This window comes from Alligator mississippiensis, chromosome 6 (assembly GCF_030867095.1).
Source record: "Alligator mississippiensis isolate rAllMis1 chromosome 6, rAllMis1, whole genome shotgun sequence".
NCBI classification, from domain to species: Eukaryota; Metazoa; Chordata; order Crocodylia; family Alligatoridae; genus Alligator; species Alligator mississippiensis.
In genome coordinates this window covers 18,243,648-18,257,158 of record NC_081829.1, presented here as the reverse complement: position 1 = coordinate 18,257,158, position 13,511 = coordinate 18,243,648, and the positions used below count along the sequence as shown (strand labels likewise).

Below are 13,511 nucleotides of genomic sequence, written 5' to 3'. Positions count from 1 at the left end.
ATCGAGGGCCACATGATAGGCAGCCAGGGGCAGATGAATATTAATTTTCTAAATTTTTAGGGGCCCCGTGGGCCAGATAGAATGGCCTAGCAGGCTGCATCTGGCCCCCAGGCCGCATTTTGCCCACCCCTGAATTAGGCTGATAGAAATCACTGCTCCCCTGGGATGTTTGAGAAGAGCCTAGTCTCTGGCACAAGACTGATCCTAGTGCTGTAGGTGTGGTCTCATTGTCCTGGTACCTGATCAGAGCCTGCAGCCAAACAACATAGGGCCTTGTGTTTGTCCTGGAGCAGGAGGACATGGGCTTTACAGAGCCCCTGCATGACAGATAGGGCAGCTTGCCTCTTCAGTGTGGCTCCACTTCGCCTGAAACTGGGGATGTCCCATTTGGGGGAAAAAAATGCCTTAAGCATGGGGATGTGTGGGCTGGGAGTGAGTGAGGCATACTCGTATGGAGAGAGTCACATGTGCAGTAGACCCAGGGAGAGACTGGCGGAGGGGGAGTGGAGCAGGAGTACCTGCTTGGAAAGGGAGAGCAAGAAAGCAACACATGAGGGAAGTATTGAAGGGATGCACTCACACTCAGTCACGCACACATGCTGAGACACATGCATGCACATGCACTTATAGACACACAAGCATGCACAAGCTCCCATTCAGGAGCACTGACATAGACACGCTCAGTGATACAGACAGGCACGCGCACATTCGCACTGCAGAATGCAGACACAAGTCATACACAGTTGTGCACACACTCATTCCTGTGCTCAACCACTCTTGCAGACACAGACAAGCATGCCTTCCTTCACACTTGGGTACTCAGATGCACAAAGGTGGATGATGCCATGTCCATGACACAGACATGCTTGCAGAGATGCATGCAAGGAGGGAGAGGTGGGGACACACAGTAGAAATATGCAGGGATGTACCCAGGCAAAGATGCACTTACACAGAGAGACATGTCCAGGGAGGGTTAGGCAAATGCATGCACAGGGCAACTGGGGAGAATAAGAGGGGCAGGCATGGGGAAAGGGAGCCCAGCACAGAATAAAGCAGATCCCCCCACACAGAGGGAGAGTGAGACAGGGAGGGGGAGCAGCGTACGTGAGAGACAGGCAGAGACAGCCTCACATGAAGGGAGAGAGGAGGGAGGGGAGATGGGCAGGCGCAGTGACTGCGTGACTGAAGATGGGAAAAGGAGAGAACCAATGGTCCTAGGCAGAGTCAGGGAAGAGAAGTGAAAGGTGGGCAGGTGAACATAGTGATCTGAGAGAGAAGAGAAGAAAGCAGCTTGGGCAGCAAAGGGGAGGAAGCAGACATCTATGCCTGCAGGCTGAATGTGTTAGTGTTAGCCAAGGCTGCTGTAGTGCAGGAGAGCGGGGCTGGAATGGGCGAGTGGGGAAGTGCCACAGCATTCTGGCCCAAGGGCTGGCCTTTGCCATAGAGCTGGAGGAGAACCACAGTCACAGGACCTGTTTCAGGAGCTAATTACCAGGCTGAGTTTCCCAGGTGGGCACCAAAATGAAACATAGTCCAGACTCATGGCAGCTCCAGTCAGGGATGGTCAGCTGACTTAGTCTTCAAGCAGCTTAAGAGGAAAAGTACCAGACAGACAGCTGTTAGATAGATTGGCACGGGCTCCAGCCCTGTACTGGGTGGGATTCAATGCATGTGTTAGGGCCTTTTTGAGAGCTGTATTCCTAGTGAGGGGTGGAGGACCTGATCTGCCTGGGATCACATCTCACAGTTCAGTTGCCAGCTCTGGGGAGGTTGCAGTTTGGATTGTAAAGCTCAGGCTTGAAAAACTGCTCCAGTTTGAAGAGGTCAGTGTGAAACATCCCAGCTGGGAGGTGAGTTCTTCACATCACACTTTAATGCCTCCTCCCTCCATGTTCCCACGAGACCCACTCAGCCTCTTGTGAGTTGGATCAGGCCCGGAAGTCTTAATGTTCTGGATTTCACTGGATTCATGCCATGGTGTCCCCATCGCTCATAAAGAAGCAGATTTTCCACCAAACTGGTCTGGTGAGTAACTCAATCTTAAGGGTCCAGTTGCCATGGGTGAGACTTGAAACTTGTGGAGATCTCCATTATCCTCTGCAGGCATTTGCCTTTCACCTGGGAGCTTGATGCTCCCTCAGAGGAAGTGGCAGGGAAGAAAATGCTAGAGAACAACTTAGAGGAGAAGGCAAACCTATAGCCACATCAGAAAAGAGGGCATGTCTCTGTGCTAGCCCTGCTTTGGCACATATGGCTGAGATGCATGCATTAGACAGAGTCTGATACAGTGGCTTATTCCCCTCTCCTACTGCCCAAGTTCTAGTAGCAAGAATAGGCTAGGTTTAGGCAGGTTAAATTCCACCTGGCTCTTGGCAGTACTGATACTAAGAGCATACCAGCTGGTGTAAATAGGCATAGTTCTCACTGAAAATAATGGAGGAAGCTCTGTTGATTTATGCCTGTCAAAGTGGTGATCCAGAATGTTATTACTGTGAGCAGTAAAGCTTGACTGTAACATACTTCCAGCCCGTTTCACTTCTGGCCAATAAAAGAAGCAGACCCTGTGTAATGCTTTGACCTGCAGTCGTGCCTTTGCCACAAATGCCCAGGCAGATTCAGACCAAGGCACTAGCATATTCTACCACCCCCTCCCCTCTTTTAGCCATATCTCTTTGTACAAGTAGTCCCAGATTAGAGACAGCAAGTTGCACGGGATATTACCGTGGAGAGAGATTCTTGGATGGTGGTTTGTGTTGGAAAGAGTGGTCTGGACTGTAGTCAGTATTTCTGAATATCCAACAGCATCCTGATGAGAAATGATATCATGTGTGACATGATCAACATGGGAGGTCAACCTGCTGCCAGAGACGAGACCACAGTTCTCTCCAGCAGGGCATGCTAGCTGAGATGTGCCCAGAGGACCTTCCCTTGGTTGGCCCTGGCAAGACGTACCTAGGCAAGGGAATGTTCAGACCCTCACGGCACATCTGTGCTGGAAGAAAAGCGACATAGATGGGCCCATCTTGCTGTGCTCTGTGTTCCAGCCTCCAAAGGCTAGGGAAAGCTCCCCTATTGCAAGCTAATGGCACTCTGCTTTCTTGTGGCTGTGAAACAGGTCTCTACCTGGCCAGCTGAGATCTCAGCAGGAGCTGCTGCTGGGTGCACTCAGGCTGGTGGCAGGAAAATGAACACCTTGGGGCTCCATTGGCCACATGCTCCACTCCGGCTGGCTGCCAGCATCTTGGAAAGCTCTCTCCTGTAGCAGGGCTTTGTGACACCTGCAGAATGGAGCTAGGTGGCTTCTGGTACATGGCATGGCAGTTCTGACCAGCCCTATGACATGCTTTGTGTGATCCAGTATATAGATCCTCATGCAGGGCCTTGTTGAGTGGGGCCTTCCTGCACTTTCTCCACCACCCCACAAAGGCTCTTGGCATAACTGCCAGCATCTCCTACCAAGTTATCTTGCCTGAATGTGACCATGCCACATACTCCTGGGGTGAGCCAGCAGGGGCTCCCAGCAGTGCTCAGTGTGAGCCACCCTGTGTCCTCCTGCCCGTGTGCTGTTAGAGTGCTGCCCCCCCACACACACCTGCCATGCACGGTTGGTGTGAGCCTGCAAGTGTGCTGCCCCTCCCCCATTCAGTGTCTGCACTGTGTGAGAGCCTGCAGGTGCATGGCATATCCTCCTCCCAGTGGGTTTCCAGCTATCTGTATGTGCATGGAGTACCCACTATGAGTGTATTGTTTATGGACAGTTTGATGTGCCTCTCATAATCTGACTGCCACCTGGGGCTCTGGGAATCCCCTTTGGCTTCCCTGGCTGCCAGCCATCCTCCTGGAGCTGATGCACCCTTCCAGGGAGAAACCTGAGAAGCACCTTTCAGCCCATTTAAATGGGCAGCATCCTTTCTCTCTTACCTGTGTGAAAGCTCCGTTCAGGCCAAGAGTTGCTCAGGGTCAGGCCCTTAATACTGACCCAGAATTTAGTTGGCTGCACAAAAAGACATGGAGTTTGCAACCTCTGGGGCTTAACCTCCATCAGCCCAGTGCCAGGATGTGGATAGCTCTGCATCCACGCAGAGTCCATGCCCTAGTTCCAAGCTGCTCTTTGTGGGCTGGAAAGGAGTCCCTGCACCCAGAGCACGGGGCTGTCTGGGACCTCGCCTCTGAGCACCGTTCTTGCTCTGCATTTATCTGGAAGCCTCCCTCTCCCTTCTTCCTCTGAAGCATCAAAGCCTCCAGCATGATCAGGAGGTGAAGGGCTACACATTCTTGAGTACTTCAGGCCCACCCAAGACCCAACTTCGTCTGTCACAGGGTTTGAAAACCCCAGATAGGAAGTGATAGGGCCCAAACCAGTTTGAGCAGAGATTGTTCTGTTGTGAACCAAGAATTACATGAATTCATGCACCTGATGGGAACCATAATGCAAACATGGAATTGGATGCCTTTTACAACAGCATCAAATCCTCATGGGGAGGGGAAGCAATAGTTACCAGTGATCTTAATTAATTAGAACATGCTGATTGCTAAGTGAGGCTGGCTGAAGCTAGCTGCTCTCTTCTGCTCGCATCCACCTTGACAGGATGCTATGGCAACTAGGAAAGGGAGGGGGGTGCCTAGCAACTAGGTGGGTCTGGTACTGCAGAATTCGAGGGACAGTTGGGAAATGGCAGCCGGAGTGTGGAGTGGGGAAGCAAGTGACTGGGGAGCAGAAGAGGGAGCATGAAACAATGGGCAGGGAGGAGGAGAAAGAAACCTGTAGGGCTCTGAGCTGGGGATAACAGAATGACCGCTTCCCTTTGTTCATGCACTTTGAAGTGTGCTGCTTTGCCACCTGTATGGCATCGGCCAGGACCCTGTAGGAAGCAACTGCACTGAGGACAGATTTGCTCATCCCGGATGTGAGTTTTTTGTCTTTGATTACAATGAGACCAAGAAGCGTCACAACTGGAATCCATTCCCGGTGATGATTGTTGCTCCTGGAAGAGTACAACGTAGTGCATCCTCATGACAACAGGAGTAGGAGGTGGCATGAAAAGAATCCATTTCCCCTGGCAACAAGTTGTAGTGAGTATAGGAAGTGACATGACATGAATTGGGGCTTGTGGGAATGATTGCAGAAAGGACAGGAGGTAGCATTTTACAACAGGTGTTGTGGGAGCAGCAGACCTGTATGTGAAACAGTGAGAGGTGGCTGTAGGTCAGGCATGAGATGCAACAACAGCACTGTGAATGGACCCCCGGACTGGGATACCTGTGTGTCAAGGCTGTGGTGCCCTAGCAAAGTGGTGAGGGGCTGTGGCAGGACTGGGTTAGGTGGGTGCTTCAGATCCACCCTGGGGCATGCATTGTGGGTGCTAGACTGAAATATTGAGGGAGCTACTGCTCAGAGTTGAGATGACCCACCTCCAGCATGTGGCAGGTGCTTATACACTACTAAATTTAGGATTTATTTTTAAGTGCAGGCCAGTTGTCTGATTCGAGTAAGTCTAACCAAAAATCTTTTATCAATAGTTCTTCAAGCCAAACTGAAATGCTGCTTTAGAAGTTCATTTTAAAGACTCTTCTAAATGTTAGATCATTAGCAAGGAAATAGGTGTCACCTTGATTCTCTCTTGTCCTCTCTCGCTCTCTCTCTCTCGCTCTCTCTCTTGCACATGCACACACATGTGCACTTGTTCCATTTTCTGTTGTGTCAAATCAGAGCTGAATCCCTATTTAAAGTTATGATAGTGGCTTTGATATTTGAAGAAAATCAGTTTATTCAAAAGAATGAACAATGCAATTGAGCTCATTTTGTACATGAAAACATTAGGTCCTATCAAATGGATATGTTCTGTTGATTTCAAGACTGACATGGGAGTCGCATGCTGGAGAGGGTGGAGTAATAGCCAATGGTATATAGCACTAAGTAGCAAGCTATCTGATCCATGCCTGCCAATGCAAAAAAAGGAAAAAAAGAATCCCAACTATCAGTCAGTGACAGATGGCAGATCATGGAGGGAGATGGGAATTTTGAAAGAGAGAGAGAGATCCACACAAGATTGAATCTTCAGCTATAAATAGAAAGAAGACAGCTTGTGAAGCCAGGTCATTTTGAGAAACCTAGCAGAACTTGTAGCCTCTGAGTTTAGTGCTGGAGATTTTGGTAACCAACAGTATGTAACTTCAGAGCATCTTGCAGGCAGCAGGTGGATACAACCTGAAAGGGAATCAGGAGAACACAAAGAGCTTTTGGTGTTGAAAAAGCTGAAACATGGTTTTCCAGCTGCTTGCTTTTGGGTTCTGCTGATATATCTTTGGAATAGTAGGAAGCATTTGAAATACATCTGCCTTCGCAGGGTGTGGCTGGGATGAATGCAGGAAAGGCTCCAGCTAAAGGCTTCCATTCCACCCAGGAGAGCACACAAAGCAACAGCAAACTCTTTCTGTACCTGAAGAAGGGTGTTTGTACCTGAAAGCTTGCAAAGAACAGTCTTCCAACTATTTAGTAGGTCTAATAAAAGATATCACATTTACCCAAAGAACCTTGTCCAGCTCAAGTGGTGTTCTGAAGGTATCCTGGTCCAAAAATCTGTTCACCCTGGGCAGTCCCACAAGCGATAGAGTTGGAAGCCTGCCTCACAATGGGACAGGAGCAGAGCCTAAGAAAGACATCCCCTGTGGCTGAAACAGACTAATTTAGATTAGAAATGGCTACTTAAGGTGCTGTTACAGTACCTTAGCACCTCCTAGTCTCTAATGAATTGATCATCACAACATCCGCATGTGATGAGATGCTGCTAGTCCAGTTTTACAAATGGGAAGAGTGAGTGAGGGCACATTAACAAGGTGCTGTGAAACCAAAGCAGTGCCTGTGTGTACAGAGGCCATGAAAGCTGGTGGGTGGTCACTTGCTCTTCTTTCATCACCCTATGTGACATAGTCAGGCTTATACAGAAAGGCTGTTGCAGGACAGAAACAGGAACCCAGGGCTCTCAGGTCCCTGGACTTGCTCCCTAAGCTCTTTACCACACTTTTTCTTTGTCTTATTTTGATCACAGACAAGTACAGTACACTCCACTTGTAAGTGCATAATCCACTAACCCATGTAACACAACACCAGTCCCAATTTGTTGCCTAGAGCTTACATTACACCAAACTCCAGCTATCTGCCCGTCCCTTAAGTGCATACATTTTTCAACTCCACTGTCTACTTTGTAATTGAGCTGTACTCTGGTTAACTGCATAGAAACTCTAACTGTAACTGTCTACTTTGTAACTAATTGTACTCTGCTTAACTGCACCAGAAATAGTGAAGAGGAAACAACTGTCAAAGGGCTGCTATTAGAAGCCTCGAACATGAGGCGAGGTAGTCAGTTTTGGGTCTGCTAATATCACAGCATTGCCAGTGCTATAAACAACCCTCTTCAAGTTCTCAGGGCAGGCAGTACTGTACCATTAGCAGCCCCAAAAACTGATCCACTCTCCTCATGTTCAAGGCTTCCAATAAGTTCAGGGTTTCTATTAGAAATCTTGGAAATGAGAGGAACTGGTTTCAGGGCTGCTAATAGCCCAACACTGACAGAGTTGCCTACTTAAGGAACATTAATTGGTTATATTGGAGATGAAGTGCACACTCCAGGTAAGTGTGGGGCCTTTTTAAGGCTCCATGCCTAAATGGAGTGCACTGCAATGAATACCATTTAGATCCTAGGCAAGTCAAGTGCTCCTTACCTGCTTTCAGCAGAGCTGAATTTAGCTATTAACTCAAAGATCAAAGATACAGTGTTCAAAATCAATGTGGGGTGTGTGGAGGCATGGGGAAAATGCCACCCAGGAGTTTCCAAAGTGGTAAAGACAGTCTGTAGGTCCTCCTGCACGCACCACTCCGGAGATTTTGTACATCCCCATCACTCGATCCCTCCCAGGTGTTCCATAGCTGACCTCTGGGGTTCCACAACCACATGCAGCATGCAGTACCTGAGTGCTGAGAAGGCTGGAGCCTTCCTCTTCAGTGGAAGAAGTAGATTCTCAAGGAGATTTGATTCTGTAACTGGCTCAGGAGAGCAGGCCTCTTAAACATCAGTTAGAGACTCAAAAATAAATCAGACTGGGGCACTGTGAGGGCTGCTGGAAGAACTGGACGAGGTCACTGTTGCTTAATGTTCATTGCTGATTAAGCTCCAGATACATTTTGTTGGGAGGAAAAGGAGGGGTAACTTCTGTTCCTGCAGCTCAGTCAGATCTGGAGGCTAAATCTAAACTGGTGCTTTTGCATGTCAGTCTAAGGCAGGGGTGGCCAACCTGCCACATGTGCCTCAAGTGGCATGAACAGCTTGTGTATGTGACATACAGTAAATTGGAGAGAAGACAGATAGCAGAGCAGGCAGGAAAAGGGGATCAGAGTGGCACTTGGGAAGGCACAGTGCTGAATTTGTGAAATGCCTGTCAAAAAGATTGGCCCCATAGGTCTACAGCAGGAGTATCAGACACAGCATGCAGAGCCACATGATCTGGCCCCTGGTGCTGCCCATTGATTCACATGTTGCACTGGATCAGCCCTGTGCTCAGTGCCTGAGTTGTGTACCACCTGTGGTGCTTGCTGGGGCTGAGTTGGGGTTGTGCCACCTGCAGCACACATTCTGGCCTGCATCCTGGACCAGCCTTGGGTGTTGCCATGTGCCCTGGATCAGGTATGTGGGTAGGGGATCTGTGGCCTGATCCAGCCCATGGACTAGGCCTGTGTCACTCTGGTCTGAGTTTGTCCCCCCTGGTCTGGGGCTTTAAGGTGTGAAGCTGTTGAAAGAATATTGTAGGAAATGGAGCACACTGAATTCAGCAGTGGGCCAGGGGATGCAGGCTCTATCCCCTGTGCTTCCCTCTTTGTGCTTCAGTTTTGCCATCTGTTAAATAGCGATATAAGCACTGTGGAAAGTGCTTTGAGATCAATGAATGGACAGTGCTGAGTAAGGAAATTATAATATTTGTCTTGATTATAAGCTGCCATTTCAATAGGAAGTGTGAGGAGTCTGTTCTGCCCAACAGAAAAGGTTGAGGCATTTAAAATGGTGTCTGTGGCATATTGGTAGTTTGAAAGCCTGCAGTCAGCCTGTGACTCAACTTGGACTTCCCTTCTGTGGGCTCAGAAGGATGGCCAATGCTTTGTTGGCTATGAGTGCAGGGTGAGGATGTGGAATACGGAGCAGCTCCTGTCATTACAAGGAAGTGGTAGCTCCCTTCCAAACACACTTGAGAACACACAGTAGCCCACAGCTGTGGGTCACCAGCAGCTGATTTCAGCCCTGTGCCTGGGTACAGCATTTCCAGATGCCATAAAGAATATCAGAGCTGAAACAGTACAGACAGTGTCAAGGCAGTAATGAGGAATATGATTAAGGGCTGGACGGTGGCTTGCAGGGCCTGCATCTGAGTGGGGAAGGAGGGGCTGCCCACTGTCAGCATCTCCCAGCAGAAGGAACAGAAGTCTTATAGGGACTGGGAAGCACACACTGCTGTGGTTTCTCTAGCTGGGGCTCAGGGGAATTGCCCATTCTGCCATCAGTCCATGGTCCTGTTACACTGAGCTGGAGATTGGACCCAGCCCTGGCAGGAGGGCATGTGGGGTGAGGACTGATGTCCCTGGCACACCTCTGCTGAGCTTGGTAGTCTATCCCCACAGGCAGAGAGTGCACAGTATTTTGGGATTGTTCCTCACTCCCCTTAGGCCATCCAAGGATGAAGGGATCCCAGTACTTCCTGGTACAGCCACAGTACAAAGCAGGAAAGACAGTGCAGCGCTGACAGAGATGATTGATTTCCCCTGACTGATCTAGCCTAGTATCATCTCATGTCCTCATCCGCTCTCCTGCTGGAAGGGACAGGATCTTGTTCCAACGAGCAGTGGTGTATGGTCATGTGGACATAATGTATGTACATAATTATGTACATAATTGTATGTCCTTCCTGCTTAAAGGTTGCTGTTTTGTGAGGTGTGTGGAGATGGGGGTGTGCAGACCATTCTGGCCACAGGCATAGCTGGAGAGCAGTGTATATTCATGTGCACACCACTGCAGTGAAGGAGACTACAGGATAGGTCCCTGTGGTTTGCATCTTTGCCTGCCTGCCCCCCAACTGCACAAGTTTGGGCACAGAGTAAGACCAACATCAGGAGCTTGCTGCCGCTGTTAATATTGCAGCAGTCTTGTCATCTACTCCCACTTTCTCTCCCTTCCAGCCTGTACCATGCCCTAGTATTGCCTAGTTGTGTCTAGAACTGAAACCTTTCAGGACTCCTAACCATAGCGTGCTAGAGAGCCAAGTGGCTGGCTCTCATCTCAGAGAGGAGGTGAGCTTGGGGTCAGGAGTCCAGATGTCTTTCTATGACAAGGTGCAATGGAGAGGTTTTGTAGCAAGACTTACCAGAAGCCTTTGTTTCTGTTTGCAGTGACCATCCCCTGAGTCAGCTGGTCTCCGACTCAGACTCCGAGATGGACAGCACAGAGCAGCTGGCACTGGGCAGCACTGACACCCTGTCCAACGGGCACAAAGCTGACCTTGAGGCTGCCAAGCGCCTGGCCAAGAGGCTATACAACCTGGATGGGTTTAAAAAGGCAGATGTGGCCCGCCACTTGGGGAAGAAGTACGTGTGGGTATTATAAGAAAAGGCCGTTCATCCAGGGAATCTTTCAGTCAGACAGAAAGAGCAGCCTACCCCAGGCAAAAATGTGGCCCTAGGTGCAGAAAAGTTTCTGGGGAATGACACAAGGAGAGTGTTAGAAAAAAGACACACACACAAAGGGCCAGCTGCACCAAAGCCCAAATCCCAAGGACAGCCTGCCCTTAGCAGAAGCCTGAGTGAGTGTGTCCCATGACCTTCATCTAAAAGACATTGATGCTCCATGGACACCCCAGGCTCAGCCTTCACACTGAGCTGTGTTGCTTTCAGACATGCTGAATAACACAGAATGCTCCTGAAGGAGAGCAAAGTACACTCCAGATTGTATCCCTGCAATGGCCAGTCAAAGTATTAGGATATCGTAGGGTGTGTCCACTTCCATCACACTTTCTGTAGCCCTACCTTCGTGTCTTCTGTTGTGTTCCTATGTGCACTAAAGGCGTTCTGTTCCTCTACTCCCCTCCATCTCTACCCATCTCTCTTTTTTTGTCTCTCCATTTGCTCTACTCTGTTAAACTCTTCCCCCCCCCCTCTCTTTTTCAGTAATGAGTTCAGTAAGATGGTGGCTGGGGAATATCTGAAATTCTTCGTATTCACTGGCATGAGTCTGGACCAGGCTCTCAGGTCAGAATCCCTCATCTGTCTGTCTGCCTAGAAAATAAAATCGACATGCAATAAACTATACAGACAATGTCTTTAAAATATAACGTGGTCATGGGAACTGTTTCTTCTCAGGATCTAGCCACTCCACAGTAGAACAGAAAAGCCATTCAGACCTGAAATCAGCAGGAATAACAACAAGCTTGCATTGACTCTCAGCCTAATGTTGGTGGCAAAGCCACTCCCATCTCTAGGAGATTACTCCTTTTACCCAGGAAACATCATCTTTGCCAAGCCCCCGCCCCCCTCCCCCCCCCCCCCCCCCCAAGCCAAGCAAGCTTGAAGGGGCTGGGATCTCACAACATGGAAAAGCATCACTGGCCTTCCTTTACAACCTGTCAGTCCTGGAGGATGTCTTAGATTCTGGATCCCTTCCAACCAGAGCAGGGATCTTTCCTCTAGGGGACAGAGAACAAGTCTGCTTCTTACCAGGGCGAGCTGACACAGACAATGATTGATCCAGTTCCTGATCAGCATTTCTTCTTTAGGTCCTTTCTGAAGGAGCTGGCTCTGATGGGAGAGACTCAGGAACGAGAGCGTGTGCTGGCGCATTTTTCACAGCGCTATTACGAGTGCAATCCCAGTGCTGTCTCCTCTGAAGGTGAGGTCCCACGTGTCTGTGTCTGTGGCTGCGTGTGTGTGTGCACGTGTTCATAAACCTGGGTGTAGATTCCAGACAAAAATGAGGTTAAGCTGGAGTTAAGGCTGAGTGCTCATGCTAGTTACCTAAGCATGAAACTGGCATTGCAGGAATGTTGTCATTCTCCCCAAACAGCCTTTTAAACCCCAGGAATTCAGAGCAATGGCTATACATTAAAAAGACAGATGTTTAACCTTCAAGCCCCCTTAACTCTGCTCTATAGCAGATTCACACAAGAAGAGAGATCATTAATATCTGAGTCCTGTAACTCAGAGTAGCAGGGTTAGGTAGGCCAGAAGCCCTGCTGCTCAGTCACTGCCAGAAGTTGCCCAGACCTCCTATTTCATCTTGGCTCTTTATGCCTGTGCTTTGATTCAGCTGTGCATGCCTGGGTATTCACAAGCTGAATTGGCCTTGATTCAGCTCTACCAGCAGGTAGATTTATGGCTCGCTGGATGGAACAGGCCATGTCATGCATCTCCCACAGCTTCCTTGCCCCACCCCTTGGAATGTTGTAACATTAATCCTGGATGGAAAGGGTGCTGTTCTGGAATGACTTATGGTCCATTTGGTCCCAGAATGTAATGAAGCATCATCTTGTAAACCACAGCACCTCAGCAACCACACAGTGTCCCTTAAGCTGCATGATCACTCTTGGGAGCAGTGTTAGAGCTCTTGTCAGGGTCAGCACCCTCTGCATGGTAGGAGACTGTTTCATGTGTGGACTGAATGGCCACATGCAGCAGGGTTGTGGGGGCTCTGACCATGTGTGTTGTTTGTGCTGCAGATGGAGCCCACACTCTGACCTGTGCTCTGATGCTGTTAAACACAGATCTTCATGGGCATGTAAGTCCACACTCTGTCTGCTTTCTTCCCCCTCCCAAGGAATTCCACCCCCTCGTCCCACCGTCCAGTTCCACAGGAGATATGACTTGCACAGAGAGCCAGTCTTGGACCTGTAAGGGACAAACCCCACTTGAAGAAACAGTAGAAGGGAGGAGAGAGAAAAGAATCAGGGGGAAGAAAGGGGAGAGACTGAATGAGGGAGGAGAGGAGTGAGCCAAGCAGCAGAGAGCAGAGCAAGGGCTAAGGAGCAAGAAGGAGGGAAGCATGGCAGGTGAGAGAGGAAGGGAGAAACAGCTTGGACAAGAAGTAGCAGGAGGAAAGCAGAATCAGACACTGGATGAGATGAGTATCCCTAAGGGGGGTAGCTCTGACCTTGGAAGCTCAGGACAGATGCTATTGAAACGTCCCTGGACCTTAGGAAAGGAGGCTTCCATGCAGCCTTCCACAAGGTCCACATGCTTACCTGTGCATCACTTGTCCCTGAGGAGCCTAGGTGGGGAAGACACTCTGTCCAGCCACTGCCCCCACTTATCAAAGCCATGTTTCTTCTTCCCTGGCTCCCTCAGAACATCGGGAAGAGAATGTCCTGCTCTGACTTCATTGGAAACTTGGAAGGACTCAACGGAGGGAGAGATTTCCCCAAGGAACTGCTCAAGGTAAAACAGTTTGGGCTTCTCAACCAAACAGGCCAGCAGGAGTTAA

At 49.4% G+C, this 13,511-nt stretch overlaps 1 protein-coding gene across 6 annotated transcripts in view; it reads left to right on the top strand.

The window, feature by feature from the left end:
* The window catches only part of PSD (pleckstrin and Sec7 domain containing), an 84,952-nt gene that overhangs the window by 32,437 nt on the left and 39,004 nt on the right, over positions 1 to 13,511 (top strand). For 3 of the 6 annotated variants that reach the window (XM_059729678.1, XM_059729679.1, XM_059729676.1), the window contains exons 6-10: positions 10,433 to 10,633; positions 11,207 to 11,287; positions 11,812 to 11,924; positions 12,751 to 12,809; positions 13,376 to 13,465. In XM_059729678.1, coding sequence (XP_059585661.1) covers positions 10,433 to 10,633; positions 11,207 to 11,287; positions 11,812 to 11,924; positions 12,751 to 12,809; positions 13,376 to 13,465 — 544 coding nt within the window. The remainder of the gene's footprint in view (positions 1 to 10,432; positions 10,634 to 11,206; positions 11,288 to 11,811; positions 11,925 to 12,750; positions 12,810 to 13,375; positions 13,466 to 13,511) is intronic. The other 3 variants (XM_059729677.1, XM_059729680.1, XM_059729681.1) reach the window with 3 other exon arrangements.